Source organism: Sarcophilus harrisii, chromosome 2 (genome assembly GCF_902635505.1).
Source record: "Sarcophilus harrisii chromosome 2, mSarHar1.11, whole genome shotgun sequence".
Classification (NCBI taxonomy): Eukaryota; Metazoa; Chordata; class Mammalia; order Dasyuromorphia; family Dasyuridae; genus Sarcophilus; species Sarcophilus harrisii.
Window position 1 is genome coordinate 87592122 of NC_045427.1, and position 23701 is coordinate 87615822.

Consider the following 23701-nt stretch of genomic DNA (forward strand, 5'->3'; position numbering starts at 1 on the left):
GCCAAGATGGACAGGGAAAGGGTCACAGAGGAGGTGTCAGCCCGGGGAGAGGAGGGGAATGGGAGGAAACTGGTGTCTTCCCAGCAGCCCGGCCCATCTGTCAGGTGGTGTCAGGAGCAGGTGGCCCCAGCTCCGGTTACAAGGCCTCGGCTCCCTCAGGGGCCCCAGCCTGACCCCAGCAGCAGTATCTCCTTACAGCCTTGGGGGAGGGGGTGGGGATGACCTAATCCAGCGCCAGCCCCCAGGGACGGCCGAGGGAGGCCTTGCTCAGCAGAGACTTGATGAATTCTCGATGGAGAGCGGCAGGCCATCTGAGCCGTGGGCATGGTGGGCGCCTAGAGGTGGGACTTGGAGAAAGGGTGTTAGGGAGCCTTCCTTAGCTCAGCCTTCCTGCCACAGCGAAACCCTTTGGGGACTGGCCTGGGCACTGCTCTCTGGGGTGTCAGAAGCCCCGGGGCTCTCGGCAGTCTGTTCAGTCGAAATGGAACTAGCCATCTGGGAGCCTCGGCAAGGCTTTTAGACAGATTTTGAAAGGTGCCTTCAGGAGCCTTTCCAGGGACTGCCAAGAGCTCCATCCTTCACTCTCTGCTAATTGGCTGTGTTCATAAGATCTCGGAAGGCTTTATGAAATTATGCTTGTGTGTCTCCCTGACAGGTCTCCATAGCAACAGAGGAACCAAACTCCAGCTTTGGGAAATGGGGAGGGAGGGAAGAAGGGGGTGAAATGTTCCAGCTAAAAATGTACCCTGCCCATCAGTGGGCGGCCACCAGAAGAGCTTTCTCTCTGGGTGAACTGAAGGCAGCTTCCTTCCAGTGACTTATGTGCATGCAGGGACAGCATGCAAAGCTCGGAGGGAGAAGTGATCCCTTCGATGACAGGGCTCCTGAAAGATCTGGAGAAGCTGGAGTCTTTGTTCTCATGGGAGAAGGGGAAATTTAATGAATGGGCAGATAGTCAGGCACTGGTCTCCCTACGCTCTGCCCTAGTTTGAACCTATCCACAGGGAGGCTGTTGTTAGAAAGGAGGGGGTTCTGAGGGCTGTAGTTGACAAGGAAGGAGGGGGTGGAGGGCCTTGAAAGGAAGCCACCTGATGACTGGTTGAAGGAACAGAAGCTGTTTCCCCTGGAGAGGGGAGGCAGTGCCATTGTAGGATGGTGGAGAGGGTGTTGGCCTGGGGATCAGGAAAAGCAAGGTCATATCCCACCCTGACCTTGACCTTGGTAATCTCTTTGAGCCCTGGTTTCCTTGTGCAAAATGGAGAGACTATTTGTAGTTTCTGTTTTACAAGGTCATTATGAGGATCTAGTATGATTGTGCACTTTTATGTGGACAGACCTAAAATGTTTGTAATGATGGTAATGATGATGATAGACTGACACATATTGGAATGATTTTCACATGGGCTTGTTCTTCTTGGTCCCAGAGTAGGCAGAATAAGGACCATCACTGGGAGTGACCAACTTGGGGTTTTACATAAGGGACATTTATATAAAAATTAGAGCTACATAAGAGTGGAATAAAGTGGCCCAAAAAAGTGAGTCCTCCTCATTGGATACTTTTGGGCAAAATATGACTATTTATCAAGTATGTGCAAGTGATATAAGAAAGGATTCTTGGTCTAGTTCTTTTTGTACTCTAGGATTCTCTGTTTCTGTCTGGGAAGTCAATATGATCACAAGCAGCAAGCATAATTTAAGATGAAATCTAAGGTCTTTTCTAGATCATGCTTCATGGGTCTTTGTGACACAAAATTGAACCAAACCTACAGATGAAGTTAGGGTTTCTTAGCTTGCAACCTTCTCAGAATCATGTTTTTAAGTGCATAAAATATGTAGAATCACAGAAGAAACTGGTTATATTATCAATTTTTTTTTTTTAAAAAAGGTTCACTGGCCCCTTAGATTTGTAATGCCAGAATTTTGTGTGCTATAGAATTCAACAAATGTTTATCAAGCACTTACTCTATGCAAGTCACACTGTTAGGCCCTTCAGAGCAAGATAGTTCCTATTGTGCAGCAGCAAGGTGCTAGGTGCGGTGAATACAAGGACAAAGAATGAAAAATCCCTACTGAAGGAGTAAAGGGAGAGCAAAGTAGTACACATACCATCAAGTACAGAAATAACAGAGAAATACTAATAAAGACAAAGTTGTTAGGTACAAAGCAGTTTAGGGAGGAGAACACTAGCAATCCATGTGGAAATGGTGTTTGAACTGCTGCATCCTACAGGAACAGAGAGATTTTGTGAAGCAGAAGAGAGGGGGCCAGGAGCAGGCAATTAGGGGAAGGCCTGGGTACAGGAGCATCCCCAGGACAAGAATTTTAGCACCCTGCGGAAGACGGACTGAAGCAGAGGTCTAGCTGTGGGAATTGAATGGGGAGAAGAGATCAGAGACCACTAGATAGCAGGGAGTGAATGGGAAAGACTGAGCCATTTGGGCGGGAGGAGGAGGAAGAGGGTTGTTGACGTTTGGGACCCAGTGAATTGGTGCTGTCTCAAGGACACTCAAATAGTGAGGGCTCTTTGGGTCTGAGCCTTGAGCACAGCCCGCCATCACTTATTCGATTGACTGAGGGGTGTTGTGAGATCTCCCAGAACCCCCAGTTGACAGACTTGGAAGCTGATAAGGTCAGCAGGAGAGCAGAGCAGGAAGGCTAGGATGCAGCCTGGGACAGGGCTCAGGGGCACTCATGGGCGCCCATGCACGCCTGGGAAGGAGTGGTCAGTTGAGTAGAAGGGGACCAGGAAGGGGTGGGGGAGATCATTAGCAGTGCTAAATGTAACACATGGGTTAAGAAGGGTGAAAATGACCATTGGGCTGTGCAAGAGCAAACATCCCTGCCCTCAGGAAGCTTACATTGGGGCTTGGGAGTGTACATAGACAGTAATCAGTGTGAGAATACATGTTGGGAGTTTGACGAGGGAAAGGACACCAATGCTTGGGGAGATTACTAATGATTGCTCGCTTTTATGGAGGGCCTCAGGATTTAAGGGGTCTTCTCATTTGATCCTCACAATACCCTTGAGAAGTGGGTGCCTTTATCTCCCTGGGGAATGGGCAAGAGGATAAAGCTGGGGCCACCAGAGCTTCAGGGACTGGCAGGCCTCAGGGCTGGGGGCTTCAGTGGCCCACTTTGCACCTGAACCAAGCCTTGAAAGAAGGGGAGGCTTTTGGAAGGTGAAGTTGCAGGAAGAAGGCTTTCCAGGTGTGGGGAAGGACAGCTTACCAAAAGCCACTGAAAGCAGAAGTAGCTTGGGGTGTAGTTGGCTAGAAGGGAGCTTGTAAGCTGGGCCATCATGGTGCTGTGTGTTTGCTTTGCAGGGTCTCATGCTCAACAGACTGGGTCGACAGGACCTGGCCCAGAAGGTGCTGAGAGATGCCATCCAGATCCAGAGCACCAGTCACGAGGCCTGGAAGAGCCTTGGCGAAGTCCTGCAGGCCCAGGGCCACAATGAAGCCGCTGTGGACTGTTTCCTCACCGCCCTAGACCTGGAGGCCAGCAGTCCGGTGGTGCCCTTCACCGTCATCCCCCGGGAGCTCTAACAGACTCCCTGCTAGCGGTGCCCGGGTCAGGGCAGCGTGAGAGCCCGAGCCCTGGCTGCAGGGGCAAGGAGAACACAGCCTTAGGGAACGTCCCTCCCCCTGTGTCCCCTTGGCTGCAAGGGCTGCTTGCCCTTGCTAAGCTGGAAATATTTGCATCCAAAGCAGATTCCTTGCACCTTTGGACTCTGAGGGAAGAGTTTAGATTGAGGCTGCCATTGTGGGAGAGAAAGACTGGAGCTCCCAGTCTGTCTGGTTGAGGGAGAGGGCAAGGGGAGTCTGTATTCAGTGTGTGTGTGCTGGGTGGGGTGCGCTCTGTGTGACTGTACTGAGTGTGTGTCCATGGAGGAAAGCCCTAGGCGCCATCTTCCCCCTTTCCTCCCACCCCCAGGAATCCATTCCCAACAGCCATGGAGCCTTGATTTAACTCAGGAGCAAAAGTGGTCTTTAGTTCCAAAGCTTAACTTTCTCCCTTTTCTGGATTGGGAGAAGACCAAAGACACCCCCGAAAACCCCTTTGGTTGTAAGGGAAAGTGATTTCTATTTTCCCAGCCTGCAAGATCCCAGCCCTCCCTCCCCCCCAGCCCCTCATTTGCCCCAGCAGAGCAGGGTTTGGACCTTGCAGTCTGTGCAGGTCCATGTAGGTTGGGCACTCTGCCGGCAGCGAGCATCAGAAGTGTTCTCTTTTCTAAGTGCTGGGTTTAAGTTGTTTTGTCCTGTTCCCCGCCGTGTTCGTCTTGGGGTCCGAGAGGTGTTTACGCTCTCCTGCCATGCTCAGGGGCCAAGGTGGATGGTTTTTTTTCCCTTGATACCCTATGATGAAACTAGGCTCTCAGGTCTTTTTCAGGGCCAGGTCCCTGCCATGTTGCCTCTGCAATGAACCTCTGCCCTTCAGTGCAAACAGCAAGAGAATTAGACGTTGGAACCCTTCAGGTCTTGGAACTGCTCAGGGCACTTCTTCCTTCTGTCCCATTAAGATTAAGGTAGATGAAAGGGACAGTGTTCCATTTTTCCTCCCTCCCATTCCCAAGAGATATTCTTGGGGAATCTTCAGCTGCACAATCCTATTTTGGAAACTCGGTCTTAATACATGTCGCAGACGCACTTCGCCAAGGGCTCGACAGAAGTACCATCTGTCCGTCCGCTCAGATAGGATGGCTTCTCCCAAGAAAGCTTCCTCAGCCCCAATCGTTCCCTTGCCCCCTCCAGGCAGGGTTGTGGGGCCCACAGAGGAGGCCGGACCCCGGCCCAGATCCCACAGCAAGGGCTGGCCTTTATCAAGATAAGGATTGCATCAGGGCAGGTCAGGAAGTCAGGGTGAGAAGGGGTGAGCAGGGCTTTGGGCCTTTCCCCGACCTCACCCACCTGCAGTCTGGCCCTACACACCCCACTTCTCCCTGCCCCCAGGCCTGGGCTTACCCCTTCTCTCTTCCTTTGGAAGAAGACTTCTCCAAGCAGCCCAGGTCCCATCCTGGAGAGCCAGGCATTTTTCATGTAATCCCCTGCCCACGGCCCGTGTTGGTGTGGATAGAGCCATTCTGGGGTGCCACTCCCCCCCCACAAGAAGGGGTGCTCCCTAAGCCGCCTCCCCAGATTGCAGCTCCATGAGCTTTCTCTGGGGCGCTGTGCCTTAATGTCCGTAGAAGAGCCTCTCAGTTATCATGAGCCAGTTGTAAGGGAAGGTTAATGGAGGGGAGGGGGAAGACACTACCGGCCCCTTCCCAGCAAAGCCAGCCCAGGAGGGCTTCAGGCCCAGAGATCAGCCGGCTACCGCTGACCCAAGGCTGTCCTCCCCTTGAGCATCCCTGCTGACTGCGGGCCTCCCACACAGCCAGCAGGACCCACTGTTTTCCCGACTGAGAATTTCACAAAGTTCATTTCCTACAGGTACTAGATGTGGAGGAAGAGGGAATTTTTAAAATTTCTGAAATACAGTTCCTCTCCTTTTTAATGGAAACCACAGGGAGCCTCGAGCTTTTCCAGCCCATCCTTCCCCAGCTCCTCTCCTCCAAGCAACAGAAGCAGAAATGCCAGGGGCTGAGTCTGTCTAGGGGTACGGGCGATCTCTGAGCAATAAGCCCCGTCGGAGGCCTTGCCATTTCCTGCCCAGGACGTACTGGGACGCTCCACAGGCAAGAAGTCATGAATCTCCTGGCCTTTCCTGGCCCGGGGTAACGGGCCATGATGCTGACTTTCACATTGGCCTGGTCCAAAACTCCCCCCCCCCCCCCCCCCCCCATGCAGACATACTAGGTACGTGTCTACATATATGTGTGTGTATATATGAGATAGAGATCTATTTTTGTTCTTGAAATTGTTTAAAAAAAAAGGAAAAAACGTACTACTGATCCTGCTTGGGCTTTCCAAAGAGACGCTCATAATTGTATGACGCTATTAAAGAGACAAGCACCAAAGCCTTGTGCGTTTTCCTCTCTCTAATCGGGCAGGAGCCGGCGGCCTCTGCCCAGTCACTTCCGGGGGGGGGGGGGGGGTCACAGGTAGGGGAGAGGGGGGGGCGCAGAAAGCGGGTTTCAGAGGCGGGGAGGCCGGGCTCGCGTCCTGCTGCCGGCCTCCATTGGCTTCGCGCGGGATTCCAGGCCGGTCACCCTGCCCGTCTGAGCGGCCGCAGACGGCGCAGAGCTGGTTTGCGGGCGCTGTCTGCTGGGGCCTTCCCCGCCAGCGGCGCCGTGGGTGCAGCGAGGGCTTCTTTCCGAAGGCAAGTAACGAGCTCCTACTGAGGAGAGTAGGCAGCAGCGAGGGCGTTCGGGCCGAGGGGGCGGCGCCACGCAGCCCGCGGTGCTGAGTGTCCGAGGCGGGCTCTAGCTCGGGCCCTCCTGACTTGAAGGGGCCCTGTCCGCCGCGCCCCCAGCTGCCCATAAGCGCCTTTGAAAGGGCAGAGAGCCCAGCTTCTGACTCGGAATGCCGCCTTCCTCCCGCTCCGCCGCCGGCCTCTCAAGCGCTCCATGGGCGCTAGTGCGCTTGCAGTTTCCGAGGTGAAGCTGAAAGGGGCCCGGGAGTCCTCGTGGCTGCCGCGTCCTGGGCCCGCCCCCACCCCGGCCGGCTCGGGCTCCGGCCCCGAGTTAGGGCTCCTCGAGCCTGACTCCCGAGTCCTCCGGCACACCCCGCCCGAAGGCCTCCCGGTCACCCCGAGGGACGGGCCGGCCCAGCGCGGGGATGAGGCCCCCGCCCGAATGCGCCGGGGCCAGGGCCGCCTCACCCCCGGTGCCCGCTCCTCCTCGGCGCGGGGCCGGGAGGGACCGGGAAGCCCCTTCTTCCCCAGATTTGCCCGCTGCCCCCCTCCCTCGGGCGCTCTGTCTGTCTCCCCCCGGTCTCTGTGCCCCCCTCTCTGTCTCTCCCCGTCTCCCTCTGCTTCTGTTTGCATCTTCCTCATCTGACAGAGATGCGGAGTGCAGGTGAGGGGTGTTTCCTCCGAACCGTTACCGCTCCTGTGGTTTAATAAAGGCTCGGAACAAGATTGTGAGAGAGAGGGAAAGGACGCTTCCGAAGCCCCGCTGGGGCTCGGAAGAAGAGCGGGGGCAGAACCGCAGGAATGGAGGCTCAAGGGCCCCCTGGCCAGCTTAGAGCTCCCTCCTGCTCGTCTCCTGAGGCTGCGCCGGCAGGAAAGGGCACGGAAGCAAGAGGGGCTGGAGGCGGAAGCATTCGTTAGAAAGTCGTTTGCGATACTCCCCGCAAGGTCAGAACTGGGGTGGAAGAGTAGGGGGCAAAGGCAGGAAACGTCAAGGAGATAGCGTCGGCGCGCGATAGCGTCGGCGTGATGGGACTGGGCGAGCCCAAGATGACCCAGAGGTGTCAGACTTCAAACTGGAAGAATGACTCTCCGATTTCTGCGACCTCCAAGATGGACTACAGAGACCTGTTCGGTGTTCAAGGCCACTTACCGCCTGCCCCCACTCCTACTTTTCTTATGCCACCTTTCTTCGGTCCAATGATGCCAGCCTCCTTGGCTGCTCCTCAGACACCTCTCCTTTTTACCCCCCTCCTCAGGCATTTTCTCCAATTGCACCCTACGTGTGAATCGCTTTCCTTCCTCATCTCTTTCCATCCTCATTCTGACTCTTCTGATTTATCTTAAGTTCCAATTAAAATCCTATCTTCTACAAGAAAGCATTTCCATCCCTCAACTCTAGTGCCTTCCTTTTAATTACTTCCTGTTTACCTTGAATTTTTATACTTGTTTCCTTATAGTCTCTCCCACTGGATCGTAAGGAATTGTCTTTTGCCTTTTTTTGTGTCCCTGTTCCTTAGCATAATGTCTGACACATAAGACACACTTGGTAAACGCTTATTAACAATGAATTGCCCTCACCAAACAAGGGGAAACGGGAAGAAGGATGGATCTGGGGGAGAAAGAAGTTCTGTTTTAGATTTGTTGGGTTTCTGGTGCCTATGGAACATTCACTGCCAAGCACACAACAGGCAGCTATGTAGAACTGAGATGTAAGTTCTGAGAGTGGGGATTGTTTCCTTTTCCATGCTTGCATGCCCAGGCCAGCGCAGTGACTGGTACATAACAAGCATTTAAAAATAAATATTTGTTGATTGAGAGATATGAGAGCTCAAGACAGACCTAGGAATGCTCTACAAAGAGAAAGTTAGTGAACTGATAAGCCATGGAGAAAAAAGAGAAGGCCACCGAAAAAAGAATATTTGTCATATACCCAGAGGGAACGAGGCAGACATAGGTGAGGATCCCACAAAGGGTCTGGAGAAGTGACCAGGAGAACTGAGGAGGAGCGTTGTCAAAGAGGAGAAAATTAGCCAGAAGGACAGAGTGGTAAATAGAGGCAAAATCTGAGAAATGGCTCCTGGGTTTGTACCTCTGGGTCAAAAGCATTGCCCTCTAGAGCTGTCTTTTGAAAATAAAGTGAATCCCTCTGAAAAGGATGACAGTTCCATTCCCATCATCTTAGGGTGGGTAAATTTATCTGCTGGTGGGGAGAGGGGGAGGTGAGCTGAGACAATTAGCTCTTTCTCTATGATGCTTCTCGATGATCCCCAAGGATGGAAATGTCAGCTTCTTGTGGGCACCCCGTCCTCCTCCACCGATTTCTTTGTGCCCAATCTCTCCCATTTTTCTTGGGGTCAATGAGTCCAGAAAGGGAAAGGCAATTTGCCTGAGAAAAATCTTCAGATTCTCCTCTGAGAAAAGATTTTCAAATATCTGCTTGGTTTCTAAATAACCTTATCCTGGTAGGAACTCACAGCCACATGAATGTGAGGGGGAGTGGGCGTATTTATACCCAACTCAGTACAGTTTGTACTTGTTCCTATTTGTCAACTTGAATGCACTTGTTCTTGATAACACTGCAGGCTAATTAATTTTGTAATTCTCCCTCCAGTGTTCCTCTCTCCCTCTCTTTTTCTGTTCTTAAAGAAAAAAATGAAAATGACCTTCATCTCTCTTGCTTCTTCTGCTGGATGGTGACTGATCTCCCCAAGACTAGCCACAGGGTTCCATGGTTATGATGATGAGAAGAAATCACAGGGCTTCAGAGCAGATCTCATATCCCGGACCACATCATCCAGCCCTCCTTCCTCGTCCTTCCAGTTTCTTTCCTTCTGGTTCTCCCCTCCTTTCCCCTCCTTTTTTCTCCCTCCACTTCATTTCTTCTTCTTCTCTTCCTTCTCTCTTAGAGTTCTTGAATTTCAGAGACAGAAGGAATAGTAAGGACCTTTTAGTGCAATGGCCTCATTTCATACATGAGGAAACTACCTAATCTCTCCTCCTACCCAATCTATCTGAATGGTCCAGGTCATGTGCAATAGTTGTGTGTCCCCAGGGCTCTGTCAAACTCAGCAAGTCTCCTGCCTGCTGCATTGGACTTTAAAAATATATAAATTTAAATCATCTATATTGTATTTTTTATTTTAAAAAATTTTGTTTTTATTTATTTTGTTAAACTTTATTTTATTTCATTTTATGTAGTTTGTCAAACCTTACCCAATTACATTTTAATTTGGTTCTGCCATACTGGGGAGTTTTGCACAGTCCCAGTTTGACACCTCTGCTCTTCACTATTTCACTTGATTTCATCAGCTCCTGTGGATTCAATTATATTTTCTATAAAAACAATTCTCAGATCTACTTATCTGCCTTTACTCTTTCTGTTTTTACCATTTCCAGTTGCTTATTAAGTATCCCTAAATGGATATCCCATTGACATTTTAAGTTCAACATGTCCAAAATCAAATTAATTATCTTTACCCCCACATCCTATTCTCTTTCCGATTGCTACTATCCTCCCAGTCACCCAGGTTGGCAATCTAAGTCAGGGCTTCTTAAAATTTTTTCCACTCATGACCCCTATTCGTGGGAGAAACTTTCACACAACCCAGGTTTATAGGTATATAAAATAGCTGGGATTTGAAGCAGGGAAGCCAGTGAGAAGGGGCAGAGCGGCAGTTATGAAGGGCTTTGGATGCCAGACAGGTCATAGAGTTTGCTGAACAAGGGAGGGCTTTGGGGGGAATCCCTGGTGGCTGAATGGAGGATGTATTGGGGCAGGGAGAGCCCGGAGGCTGGCAGAGTCACCAGCATCTGATATAAAAATCCAGGCATGAGATAATGAGGACCAGCTCCAGAGGCCCCTGCGTGTGCACACACACATTTGCACAAATTTGCCTGTTCTCTCCCCCATTACACAGAGTTCCTTGAGAGCCGGAACTGTACCTAGCTTTTCTTTCTATCTGCAGTGCTTACCACAGAGAAGATGCTTAATAAGTGTTTGGCTTCTTTTTTTTAATTGACTAACTCACTTGCCCTTAGAGATAATTTCATCCTTCAAAAAACCAGATAAAGCACCAAGGGAAAGTTTATTCAGGATCTGATTCTCTCTCTCAGGTTGTTGGATGGAGGGGAGAATGATGGGGACGCCAGAGGGACAGAGAGAAGTGCCCTCTCCTTTTAAAATTTGTGAAACAGAATGAAAGAAAATCCCAGCAGACTGTGACATTTGGGAAAGCAAATTTCAATGGGCTCAGAGGAAAGATGTATGGGATCCCATGAAGTAAAATGCTTCGGAGGAAGTAAACCCTGTGGGAACAGGAGACCCTCCATAATAAAAGTCTGACAAAACAATTGTGATAATGATGGAAAATGGGATTTGTCAGGAGGTATGGATATAGATGACAGGGAACCAGCTTAGATTTTTTTTTTTAATTAAAGCTTTTCATTTTCAAAACATATGCATGGATACATTTGCAAAACCTTGTGTTTCAAATTTTTTCCCTCCCTTTCCCCTACCCCCTTTCCTAGATGGCAAGTAATCCAATATATGTTAAACTCGTAGCTTAGATTTTTTAAAGAGGATATACAGAGAATTAGAAGGTAATGAAAGAGAAATATAACAGCCTAGCACAGCCCTGTAAAATGCCATCAGGAATTTTAAGGCTCAGAATGAACTGAAACTAGCTAGGGAGCTCCCATCTCTCAGGGTTGTGAGAACCAAATGAAAAAATATTTGTAAATAGCTTAGCACAAAGAAACTGTAAACTGAGTGGATGCCCATCAATTGGAGAATGGTTGAATGTTATGGACTATTATTGTTCTGTAAGAAATGACCACCAGTAGGATGAAGGCCTGGAAAGACTTACATGAACTGATGCTGAGTGAAATGAGCAGAACCAGGAGATCATTGTACACAGCAACAACAAGATTATACAATGATCAATTCTGATGGATGTGGCTCTCTTCAACAATGAGGTGATTCAGGCCATTTCCAATGGTCATGTAATGGAGAGAGTCCTCTACATCCAGAAAGAGAACTGTGGGAATTGAGTATGGATCACAACATAGTATTTTAACTTTTTATTTTTTGCTTGCATTTTGTTTTCTTTCTCTTTTTTTTCCTTTTTGATCTGATTTTTCTTGTGCAGCAAAATAATTGTGGTAATATGTGTAGAAGAATTGCACATGTTTAACATATATTGGATTACTGCTGCCTAGGGGAGGAGGTGAGGGGAAGCTATGGTTGCATAGGCTTACCCAAAATGAACAAGTCATATGAGAGATTTTTGATAAATGATGATTCACTGAAGAATGAAAAGACAAACCATTCCAATATCTTTGCCATGAAAACCCCATAGACAGTATTAAAATGATAAAAGATATGACACTATAGTGTTTTTACTCTTTTTGTTGTTTGCTTGCACATTGTTTTCTTTTTCTTTTTTTTTCTTTTTGATCTGATTTTTCTTGTATAGCAAAATAATTGTGGAATATGTATAGAAGAATTGCACATGTTTAAGGTATATTGGATTGCTTGCCGTCTAGGAAAGGGAAAAAATTCAGAACACAAAATTTTGTAAGGGTGAATGTGGAAAATTATCCATGGTATATATTTTGAAAATAAAAAGCTTTAATTAAAAAAAAAACAACTAACACAGCACATAATAGTCACTTACTACACTTTTATTTCCTTTCTTTCAATATTGTTTGTGCTTTGTTGGGGACCATGATATCAGGGAGAGATTGTTGTAACATGTAAATGAATTGGATTTAAGTGATGAGAGGCTGTGCAAAGTCAACAGCCTCCTCTGGAACCATCTGGGTCCAATGGCCAGATATAAATCAGGATCACTGGTAATGGCCCTGGATGCAGTGGGAGATCTTGGCCTTTTTAAATTTAGATATTTAAGAGGTCTCAGTTTGGCTGAGGCAACTACCCACCCATTCAGTGATTAAGAATAAATGAGAAATGAGGCAAAGAATGGCTTTTTAAAAAAATCTAATCAAATAAATTTTTGAAAAAGGAATCAATCACCTAGGGAGGGAAAGATCCTCAGGGATCATAGGATCAGTTCATATCTCCACCAATAATTCATTAATGTACTTTTCCCATTTAACTATTCACCAAATGATAGGCATTTTATTATTTCTAATTATTTTCTTTATTTCTGCAGAAAATTTTTTTGACAAGTTAAGAGTACCCATTTCTGTCAATAACACTAGAAAATATAGGAATAAATAGATCTTTCCTTAATATAATAAATAGTATCTATCTAAATCCAAGAGTTAGCATTATCTATAATGGCTATAAATTAAAATCCTTTCTATTAAGACTAGGTATAAAGCAAAAATATCCATTATTACTATCACTCTTCATAATGCTAGAAATTCAAGCTACAGATATAAGAAAAGAAAAAGAAATTGAGGGAATAAGCATAGGCAAAGAGAAGACAAAATTATCACTTTTGGGCAGTTGATATGATGGCTTTCTTAAAGAACCCTAGAGTCAACAAAAAAGCTAATTGACACAATAACTTCAGTAAAAGGATGCAAGATATAACTATATGAAAATTGTTACATATGAATAGATATGTATATACATATAAATCATTAGCACTTCTGTATATTGTTAACAAAGTCCAATAGAAAGGAATAAAGAAAATTCATTTAAAATAATGACAGACTGATTCTTTTTGTACAGCAAAATAACGTTTTGGTCATGTATACTTATTGTGTATCTAATTTATATTTTAATATATTTAACATCTACTGGTCATCCTGCCATTTAGGGGAGGGGGTGGGGGGGTAAGAGGTGAAAAATTGGAACAAGAGGTTTGGCAATTGTTAATGCTGTAAAGTTACCCATGCATATAACCTGTAAATAAAAGGCTATTAAATAAATAAAAAAAAAAATAATGACAGAAAATGTAAAATACTTGAGAGTCTACTTGCCAAGACATATACTGTATATGTGGGAACTATATAAATAAAACTCTACTCAAATACGGATTTAAATATACAGAGAAATATCCATTGTTTGCGGATAGGTCAAGCCAATATAATAAAAATGACAATATTACCTAATTAATTTACATACTCAGTGACAGATTGGCTAGAATGACAGGGAAAGATAATGCACAATGTTGGAGGGGATGTGGGAAAACAGGGACACTAGTACATTGTTGGTAGAACTGTGAATACATCCAACCATTCTGGAGAGCAATTTGGAGCTATGCTCAAAAAGTTATCAAACTGTGCATACCCTTTGATCCAGCAGTGTTACTACTGGGATTATATCCCAAAGAGATTATAAAGAAGGGAAAGGGACCTGTATGTGCACGAATGTTTTTGGCAGCCCTTTTTGTAGTGGCTAAAAACTGGAAACTGAATGGATGTCCATCAGTTGGAGAATGGCTGAATAAATTGTGGTATATGAATATTATGGAATATTACTGTTCTGTAAGAAATGACCAACAGGATGATTTCAGAAAGGCCTGGAGAGACTTACACGAACTGATGCTGAGTGAAATGAGCAGGACCAGGAGATCATTATATACTTCAACAACAATACTATATGATGACCAGTTCTGATGGACCAGGCCATCCTCAGCAATGAGATCAACCAAATCATTTCCAAAGGAGCAGTAATGAACTGAACCAGCTACACCCAGAGAAAGAACTCTGGGAGATGACTAAAAAACCAATACATTGAATTCCCAATCCCTATATTTATGCCCACCTGCATTTTTGATTTCCTTCACAATCTAATTGTACAATATTTCAGAGTCTGATTCTATTTGTACAGCAAAATAACGTTTTGGTCATGTATATAAAAAAAAAAAAAAAAATACATACTCAGTGACATACCAGTCAAACTACTAAAGTATTTCTATAAAGTTAGAAAAATAAAAATCACCTTGAGAAACAAAGGTCAAGAATCTCGAAGAAAACGAAAAGGAGAGGATTCTAGGAAGTTGGTGGAACAGGTCAGAATACTTTCAGCTCTCCAAATTTCCTCCACAGAAAAAAACAGAATTTTGTCTCAGAAGGAATGTAGAACAGCAGGAAAAAGAAAAGTCAGGGTAAAGCAGTTTTCTCCTAAGGCAACCTAAGACCTCAGGAAAGACCTTACCTCTAGGGATATAGGTTCTTGAGGTGTAAAACCTCCAAGCCAACTCTGCAGAATCAATTAAAAAAAAAAAAACCTACAATTGGGATGGGGAGGAGGGAGCCTCCTTCATCTCAAGGACAATGAGGAGGGTCTGACTGCAGAGCAGGAGAAGAGGACCTTGCACGGCTGTGCTGACCAGATGTATCCCGGAGGGTCTGCCCAGGAGGACACACCTGGTGAGTACAGTAGCAGAGGGGCAGGGACCGGCTGAAGGTGGGCACTTGTAGGACAGCAGAGTTCCTGGTTTCAGTTCCAGGAAGAACAAGACAGCTGGAGTTTGCAGTCATCAGAGGAATCACAGATAATAAGTTTATACGGAGGAAAGCTGTGGTTTAGGATGGAGAAGAGAGTCCAGGATTGAGCCTGGGGGCGAACCTCAAAAAATAATAGTAAGAAAGACCTGATGCTTCAGGCATTGCTCCCTATATCTGAGGACTAGAACTTGATCAACCTAATAGTTGCTAAAAATGGAATAAAACAATAAATAAATGAGCAAGCAAAGGAGAAAGAATCCAACCATAGATAGCTACTATGGGAACTGAGAAGTTCTGAGCTCATATTCAGAGGAAGATAATAATGGAGCTTAAAAAAAAAAAAAAGCCATTCCTTTTTCAATGAGAAATATCAAATATCAAAAAAAAATTCCAAACACAAAAAGATTTCTTAGAATAACTTTAAAAATTAGAGAAAATGAGGAAAAGTTAGAAGAAAAAAGAGCAATCCAAGAAAATTATAAAAAGAGCCAATTTGAAATAGAGAACCAAAAACTTAAGGAAAAAATAATTCCTTGAAAAACTAGATTTGGTCAAAGGGAAAGCTAATGATGTTCTAAGATTCAAAGAAATAATAAAACAGAATCAAAAAATTGAAAAAATAGAAATCAATAGATTAAAAAAAATTTCATCAGAAAAACAACTGATGTGGAGAACAGATTGAAGAGAAATATCAGAGCAGTTAAACTGCCTGTAAGTTATGATTTTTAAAAATAACCTTGATACAGTATTATGAGAAATTATCAAGGAAAATTGCCCTGAAGTTCTAGAACAAGAAAACAAAGAAGAAATAGGGAAAAAATCTACTGATCACCACCTGAAAGAGATCCCATAAGGAAATGAATATAACCAAGCTTCAAAGCTCCCAGGTTAAGAAGAAAATATTGAAAGCAACAAGAAAAAAAAATTAATTATCTTGGAGCTACAATAAGAATTCTGCAAGACCTAGCAGCTACTATGGTGAAGGATTGTAGGTCTTGGAATACCATATTTTGGAGAGCTAAAGAATTGGGGTTATTTTATTTATTTATTATAGTACTATTATATTATGTATTTTATATGGTCTAAATTTTTATACAAATAAAGTTAGATCTAAATAATTGAAGTAATATGTATTGTTCATAAAGCAAATATAATGAAAAATGACAATTTAACCTAATTAATCTATTTGAATGCCATTCCAATTAAATTACTAAAAAATTATCTTACCAAGTTAGCAAAAATAATAACAAAGTTCATTTAGAAGAACAAAAGATCAGGAATTTCAAAGAAATTGGGGAAAAAAGATGTAAAGGAAAAAGATTCAATAGTGTTAGACTTTAAACCATATTAGAAGATATGAGCATTTTGGGAGTATAAAATGCATAATTTTGACTATTTTAATTAAAATTTTCTTGTATAAATAAAACCTATGCAGCCAACAATAAAAGAAATGTAGAAAATTGGGGAAAACTTTCATAAACAATCCCTCAGATAGACTGGGATTAGAATATTCTGTGGTGTAGGAAATAATGAGCAGGTAGAAAAATTTGGAAAGCCTTGGACTTATGAAAGAAGATGCTATTGAACTTCAGAGAAACAGATGACAAGTCAAAATAAGCATAGTGCAATTTTAGATATATGTGTATGACTGTATATGTGTGTGTGTGTGTATGTTTGCATCTATCAGCATATTTGCACTTAATTGTAGCCCTCTTTGGGTGCAGGAGTAGGAGGGGGAAAAATAAAGTAAAAAGGACCCAGCTGAGAACAAAAGAAAATCTACAAGGAAGCCAAAAAAAAATTTTTTGAAATGGAAATATATTGCTTTATAGTGAATCCTCTCTTTTGTTCTACTATATGTACATGGCAATATTTTTCTTTTTTATTATTTTATATTTAAATTTAAAATACATTGTTTTTTAAAAGGAAAATGATAAAGTAGGGAAGGAAAAGGATTGAGCAGTTGCTATGCAATCATTTAATAGCATCTGACTTTTTGGGCCATACTGTCTATGGGGTTTTCTTGGCAAAGATGCTAGAATGGTTTGCCATTTCCTTTTCCAATAGATGAAGGCAAACAGGTTAAATGACTTGTCCCACAGCTAATAAAAGTGTCTGAGATCCCATTTTAATTCAGGTCTTCCTAACTACAAGCCCAATGTTCTATCTACTAAGCTACCTAGCAGACACAAACTACTCCAAACTAGAGTGTGATCAGTGGAACAGATTTGTTACTCAGTCATTCAGACAGTCATGTCTGACTGTAGGTCCAGGAACATCTAAATTCATGTTTTTTGTTTCCATGATATTATCTTTCTCTGCCGCCATCAGTTTTCTTTTTGATTTCAATCTTCCTCAATATAAGGGTCTTTTCCAATGAGTCCTATCTTCTCCTTATTTATTTAAATAAGTATTTAAGCTTCAGCTTTAGTATTTGACCTTAGGGGGAATAGTTTGAATTAATTTCTTTAAGTATTGGGTGATTTGATCTCCATTCTGTCCAAAGAATCAAAGGATTCTCAAAAGTCTTCTCCAGCAGCACTGTTTGAAAGCATCAATTATCATATTCCATATTCCAGTTCTCACAGCCATGTATAGATGCTAGAAAAACTATAGCTTGGATTATACAGACCTTTTCAGCAAGATGATCTCTGCTTTTTAATTCACTGTCCAGATCTGCTATAGCTTTCCTTCCAAGGAGCAAGCATCTTTTAATTTCATGGCTGCGCTCACCATCTGCAGTGATCTGTGAGCCAAAGAATAAAAAGTCAAGGCTGCTTCCATTTCTCCTTCCTCTCTTTGTCAGGAAATAATGAGACCAGCTGACAAGATCTTAGCAGGTTTTATTTGTTTATGGTAAACCTCAAGCTGACTTTTACCCTTTCTTTTCTTTCAACCTCATCAAGAAGTTTCTTAATTCTTCAATTTCTGCCATCAGAGTTGGTATCATCTGCATATCTAAGATTGTTGATATTTTTCCTTAGAGACCTTAATTCCAGCTTTTAATTTGTCCAATCTGGCATTTTGTTACTCTGCATTTAAGTTAAATAAATAAGGCAGGAATATACACCTCTGTACTTCTTTTCCAGCCTTAAAAACCAATCAGTTGTTCCATGTTTGGTTCTAACTATTGCTTGTTGGTCCAAATACAGATTCCTCAAGAGACAAGTCAGATAACCTGGTACTTCCATCTTTTGGAGGATTTGCCACAGTCAAAGACTTCAGTGTAGTCAATGAAACAGAAGTAGATATTTTTCTGGAACTCTCTTGCATTCTCTAGTCCAGCAATGTCAATTTAGTCACCAGTTCCTCTATCTCTTCAAGAGCAAGTCTTCTGATAATTTTCAGTTCATGTAAGTGAAATCTAGCTTGCAGAATCTTAAGCATAACCTTACTGCTGTGTGAAATGAGTGCAATTGTTTAGTGATTTGAAGATTCTTTGCTTTTGCCCTTCTTTAGGTTTAGGTTGTAAACTGACCTATTCCAATCCAATACCACTACTGAGTTTTCCAAATTTGCTGACATATTGAATGCAACACTTTTTAACAGAGTCATTTTTAGGATTTTAAATAGCTAACTCTTCTTAATCTCTTCTACTTCTGTTAAGTCTTAACATTTTTGTCTTTTATCATGCCCATTTTTACATGAAATATCTCTAATATCAAATGCTTTTGCAATTGAGCTTTCTTTCAGTTTGGACCCAGCCACTTTATTAATCCTGGAGCATAGTTGTCCTCTGCTCTTTCCCACTAGTGTGATGGATAACTTCTGATCTGATCATCTTCTAATATCTTTTTTAAAAATAATTTTATTTTCAACTAAAGTTTTTTATTTTCAAAATATATGCATGGACAATTTTCAACATTCATCCTTGCAAAACCTTGTGTTCCAAATTTTTTCCCTCTCCTAGATGGCAAGCAATCCAATATATCTTAAATGTCTGCAATTCTTCTATACATATTTCCACAATTATCATGCTGCACAAGAAAAATCAGATCAAAAAGGAAAAAATTGAGAAAGAAAACAAAGTGCAAGCAAACAATAAGAAAAAGAGTGAAAACACTATAGTGTCATATCTTTTATTATTTTAATATTGTCCATGGGATTTTCATGGCAAAGATACTGGAATGGTTTGTCTTTTCATTCTCCAGTGGATCATCATTTATCAAAAATCTCTCATATGACTTGTTCATTTTGGGTAAGTCTATGCAACCATAGCTTATAGTTTCATTGATTTAAAAAGCTTCTCCACCATGACAAGGCAGCAATCCAGGGGAGAGTGGAACAGATTAAGCATTAAGTGGAACAGACAACAATAACAACAACAACAATAAACAGAATAGGCTGGTGTTTAATAAATCCAGAGATCCCAGAGTAAAAATGAATTATTTGACTAAAAATGTTTAGGAAACCAGTAATTAGTCTGGCAGAAAATAAGACTAGGCCAACATCTCCTACTATATAACAAAGTGAGCTCCAAATAAATATATAACTTATATAAGGTGATATTAAAAACATATTAGGAGAGCAAGAAAGAAATTACCTGTCAGATCTATGAATTAAAGAATTCATGACCAAATAAGATATAGAGAAGATCACAGAAGACAAATTAAAAACATTTTATATAAACAAAACCAGTGCAGCTCAAATTAGAAGAGAAGCAGTTAAATGGTGTGGGGGAGAGGGGGAATCTTTGGAGCAAATTTCTCCATTAAAACTATCATCTATTCATAAATTATTATTCATAACTATTCATAAATTAATATTCATCAAGTAATAGTCAAAGGCTATGACTCATGATTTTCAGACAAAATCCAAGTTATCAATATTCATATAAAAATGTTCTAAATCATTAATAACTAGAGATATGCAAGTTAAATCAGCTGTAAGGTTCTACTTCATTAATTGAAAAATTATTGACTATCTTGATATATATACACATATGTATATTGTGTGCATATTTATGTATATATGTATTATGATATACTGTTCAGCCTTTGACCTCCTTAATCCAATTCAATTCGGAATATTCTTAGAAGACTCAACCCTAACACAAGAATGTCTGCTATGGAGATTAAACCCTACCCAGGGCCAGAAAAACTACTTCTCGGGAATTAAGTTTTCTTCTTCCCCAAGGCTACACGCTTTCCTGAAGAGGTGCCAGCTAGCTTTCATTTCTCTTTCCCTGCCCTAATTCCCAGCGAAGTTCTTCCCTGTGATTCAGAAAGAAGCATTTTTCTGGGCTCCTGTTGTCAACATCCACCTAAAACTTTGTTTTTAGCTAATAAAATTCCCACATCCAAAAGTTTTCTTCTATCTCTCTACCTTTCCAAACTTTCTCCTTTCTTCTCTTATCATCTTCTTCCCTGCTTCCACCTCAAAATCTTAGATCGCTGGACCTCCCTCATTCTAGAACTCAAAGAGATGATATATAATGCTGTATCCCAGTGTTGCCCATTTAGATATCTAAATGTTTTCAGTTCTCTAGGTTGCTTTCCGGGAGACCCTGCCTTAGTGTAATAATCAACAGGCAGAGCAGAATGGCCCTTTTTGGGTTTCCTGATCAACAGAACCCTTGCTCAGCCCCCACTGTATACTCTTTAAAAAAATTTTTTTAAAATAATTTTAATGGTCTGTTTTGTTTTTACATCACCTAAATTTCTTCCTGTATCACTCCTCAAGAAAATCACAGTTCCTTTATACTACTCGTATAAGTAGTGAATACAAAAATCTACCTGGGAGTCAGGAAAATCTGCACTCAAGTATCTGATACTATTCATTAGACTGAAGGAGTAGGACTGTCTTTTCCCTCTTTCTTTATCCTCAGTGCTTAGCTCAATGCCTGGCACATAGTAGGTGCTTAATACACGTTTATTCACTACTTCATGCTGCTTTTTAAGTTATCTGCCTATATAAATTAATCTCAAATTTTCTGCTTGTGTTTTTAAAGTAATAATAGCTTTTTATTTTTCAAAATACATGCAAAGATAGTTTTCAGCATTCACCCTTGCAAAAACTTGTGTTCCAAATTTTTCTCTCTCCTTTCCCACCTCCCTTTCCCCCTAGACAGCAAGCAATCCAATGTAGGTTAAACATGTGCAATTTCTCTAAACATATTTCCATATCTATCATGCTGCGCAAGAAAAATCAGTTCAAAAGAAGAAAAATGAGAAAAAAAAAAAAAGCGACCAAACAACAACAAAGGTGAAAAAGCTATGTTGTACTCCCCCTTCAGTCCCCATAGCCCTCTCTCTGGATGCAGATGGCTCTATTGGAACTGGCCTGAATCTCCTCATTGTTGAAAAGAGCCCGGTCCATCAAAATTGATCATTGTATAGTCTTGTTGCTGCGTATAATGATCTCCTGGTTCTGCTCATTTCACTCAGCATCAGTTTGTGTCTCTCCAGATTGAAATCATCCTGCTGATCGTTTCGTACAGAACAATAATATTCCATAACATTCATATACTATAATTCAGCCATTCTCCAATTGATGGGCATCCCCTCAGTTTCCAGGTCCTTGCCACTACAAACAGGGCTGCCACAAACATTTTTGATTCTTGCGCATATTCCTTCCCACTCCCAGAACTTAGTGCCAGGCTGGATACATCATAATAGTAAGCGCTTTCTGGCTCCCTAATTTGCTGGCTCTTGTGTGTCCTGTGGAAACCCCTGGTGCTGCTAGGGTCTGTGATTGGTGACAGGTGTTCAGGGGTGGGGCCACAGACTTTGAACCCTGCATCTACATAATGTGCCTTCTTAGAGATAGTAAAGAAAGTGACCTCGGCACAGAGGAACATTGTTCTATATGAGTCACCAGAAGTGGGTTACAGGGAGTCTTCTAGATTGGTAATCACCTAGAGAGCTCACTGCCCTTGCCCTGAAAAGACTGTGGGTGGAGTTCTGAGACCTATCTGCATGCCCCAAGTACTACTACGACCTTTCCCAGGAAATTATATAAAGGCGGTACTTCTCTAGGTCTAATAAGTTCCTGAAAGGTAGGGGACATTTAAAATGTCTTTATCTTGGTATTCCCAGCACATAGTCCTTAAGAAATGATGAATGGATATGATTCATCTGTAGATTGCAATGTTGGAAATGTTTCTCTGCAGGGTCTTGTGCAGAGAGTGAGATAGGGAGAAAGGAAAGATTCCTCCACAAAACCACCACAGAATGCTAACCCTGGGCAAGACCACAAAAATTAACCTAGCGATGGTCTTAGCCTTCATCATGGACCCTTTGGAAGGTCTGGTGAAGTCTATGGACCTCTTCTCAGAATGATGGTTTTAAGTGCATGAAATAAAATACAGATAACAAAGGAAAATAACTGCACTGAAATGCAGTTCTCAAAATAGATTAAAATGAAAAAAAAATGTTCATAGGGTAAGAAATGCAGATTTTAATCCAGTTCTCTCATGGAAGAAGACAAATGCCTAGAGTTCTTTTTTTTTTTTTTTTTTTTTTGGAAGAATTATTTATTTATTAATATTGAAACAGAGTCCATCATAACACAGATGCCAGGATCACATTCATGATATTTTAAGAGATTGAGAGTAGGTGTTCTTTTTTTTTTTTTTTGGTTATTTTATTTTTTATTATTATTATTATTTTTTTATTTAATAGCCTTTTATTTACAGGATATATACATGGGTAACTTTACAGCGTTAACAATTGCCAAACTTCTTGTTCCAATTTTTCACCTCTTACCCCCCCACCCCCTCCCTTAGATGGCAGGATGACCAGTAGATGTTAATATATTAAAATATAACTTAGATACACAATAAGTATACATGACCAAAACGTTATTTTGCTGTACAAAAAGAATCAGACTCTGAAATATTGTACAATTAGCTTGTGAAGGAAATAAAAAATGCAGGTGGGCATAAATATAGGGATTGGGAATTCAATGTAATGGCTTTTAGTCATCTCCCAGAGTTCTTTTTCTGGGCATAGCTGGTTCAGTTCATTACTGCTCCATTGGAAATGATTTGGTTGATCTCGTTGCTGAGGATGGCCTGGTCCATCAGAACTGGTCATCATATAGTATTGTTGTTGAAGTATATAAAGATCTCCTGGTCCTGCTCATTTCACTCAGTATCAGTTCGTGTAAGTCTCTCCAGGCCTTTGTGAAATCATCCTGTTGGTAAATGCCTAGAGTTCTAACAAACTGTACAAGAAATTAGGTTTAGAGACAGAATTCAAGTCTTTTGATCCTAGGCCAATGTTCTTTGCAACCTATTTGACCATATTGTCTCTGATGTGGTCCCTGTGATGGTGGAGCTAACAATTTAGTTGAAGAGAGAAAATTAACATCATTTTTCAAATTACCTCTTATGATCTAGCAGAATCTTAAGAGGGTAAATAGTGATTTTTGGAGTAGCAAGACCTATGAAAAACAAACAAAATGCCAGAAAGTTAATTGAAAGATCTGAAACTAGAAGTGAGAAGCTTATATTGGAACTGGCCTGAATCTCCTTATTGCTGAAAAGAGCCATGTCCATCAAAATTGATCATTGTATAGTCTTGTTGCTGCGTATAATGATCTCTTGATTCTGCTCATTTCACTCAGCATCAGTTCATGTAAGTCTCTCCAGACTGAAATCATCCTGCTGATCGTTTCTTATAGAACAATAATATTCCATAACATTCATATGCTATAATTCAGCCATTCTCCAACTGATGGGCATCCACTCAGTTTCTAGTTCCTTGCTACTACAAACAGGGCTGCCACAAACATGTTTGATTGTCAAATTTTAATTGTGGTCCTTTCATTTATTTTTTTTAAATCATCTCCAATTATGCATTAAAAAGAACTTTTAAACTTTTTTTTTTAAATTTTGAGTCCTAAATTCTTTATCTCTCTCCCTCTCTACTCCATGAGATGGCAAACAAGTTGATATTTCCTTTACTGAGCTATTGGCTTGTTTTTCATGATTTTCTTGCATCATTCTCATTTCTCTTCCCAGTTTTTCTTCTACCACTTTTAC

At 42.1% G+C, this 23701-nt stretch overlaps 1 protein-coding gene across 5 annotated transcripts in view; it reads left to right on the plus strand.

Annotated features, from left to right (window-relative positions):
* TTC7A (tetratricopeptide repeat domain 7A) overlaps positions 1-3711 on the plus strand; it is a 169749-nt gene extending 166038 nt beyond the window's left edge. For 3 of the 5 annotated variants that reach the window (XM_031950434.1, XM_031950438.1, XM_031950437.1), the window contains one exon: positions 3324-3711. In XM_031950434.1, coding sequence (XP_031806294.1) covers positions 3324-3545 — 222 coding nt within the window. In that variant the 3' untranslated portion in view covers positions 3546-3711. The remainder of the gene's footprint in view (positions 1-3323) is intronic. The other 2 variants (XM_031950439.1, XM_031950440.1) reach the window with 1 other exon arrangement.
* Positions 3712-23701: the final 19990 nt, after the last annotated feature.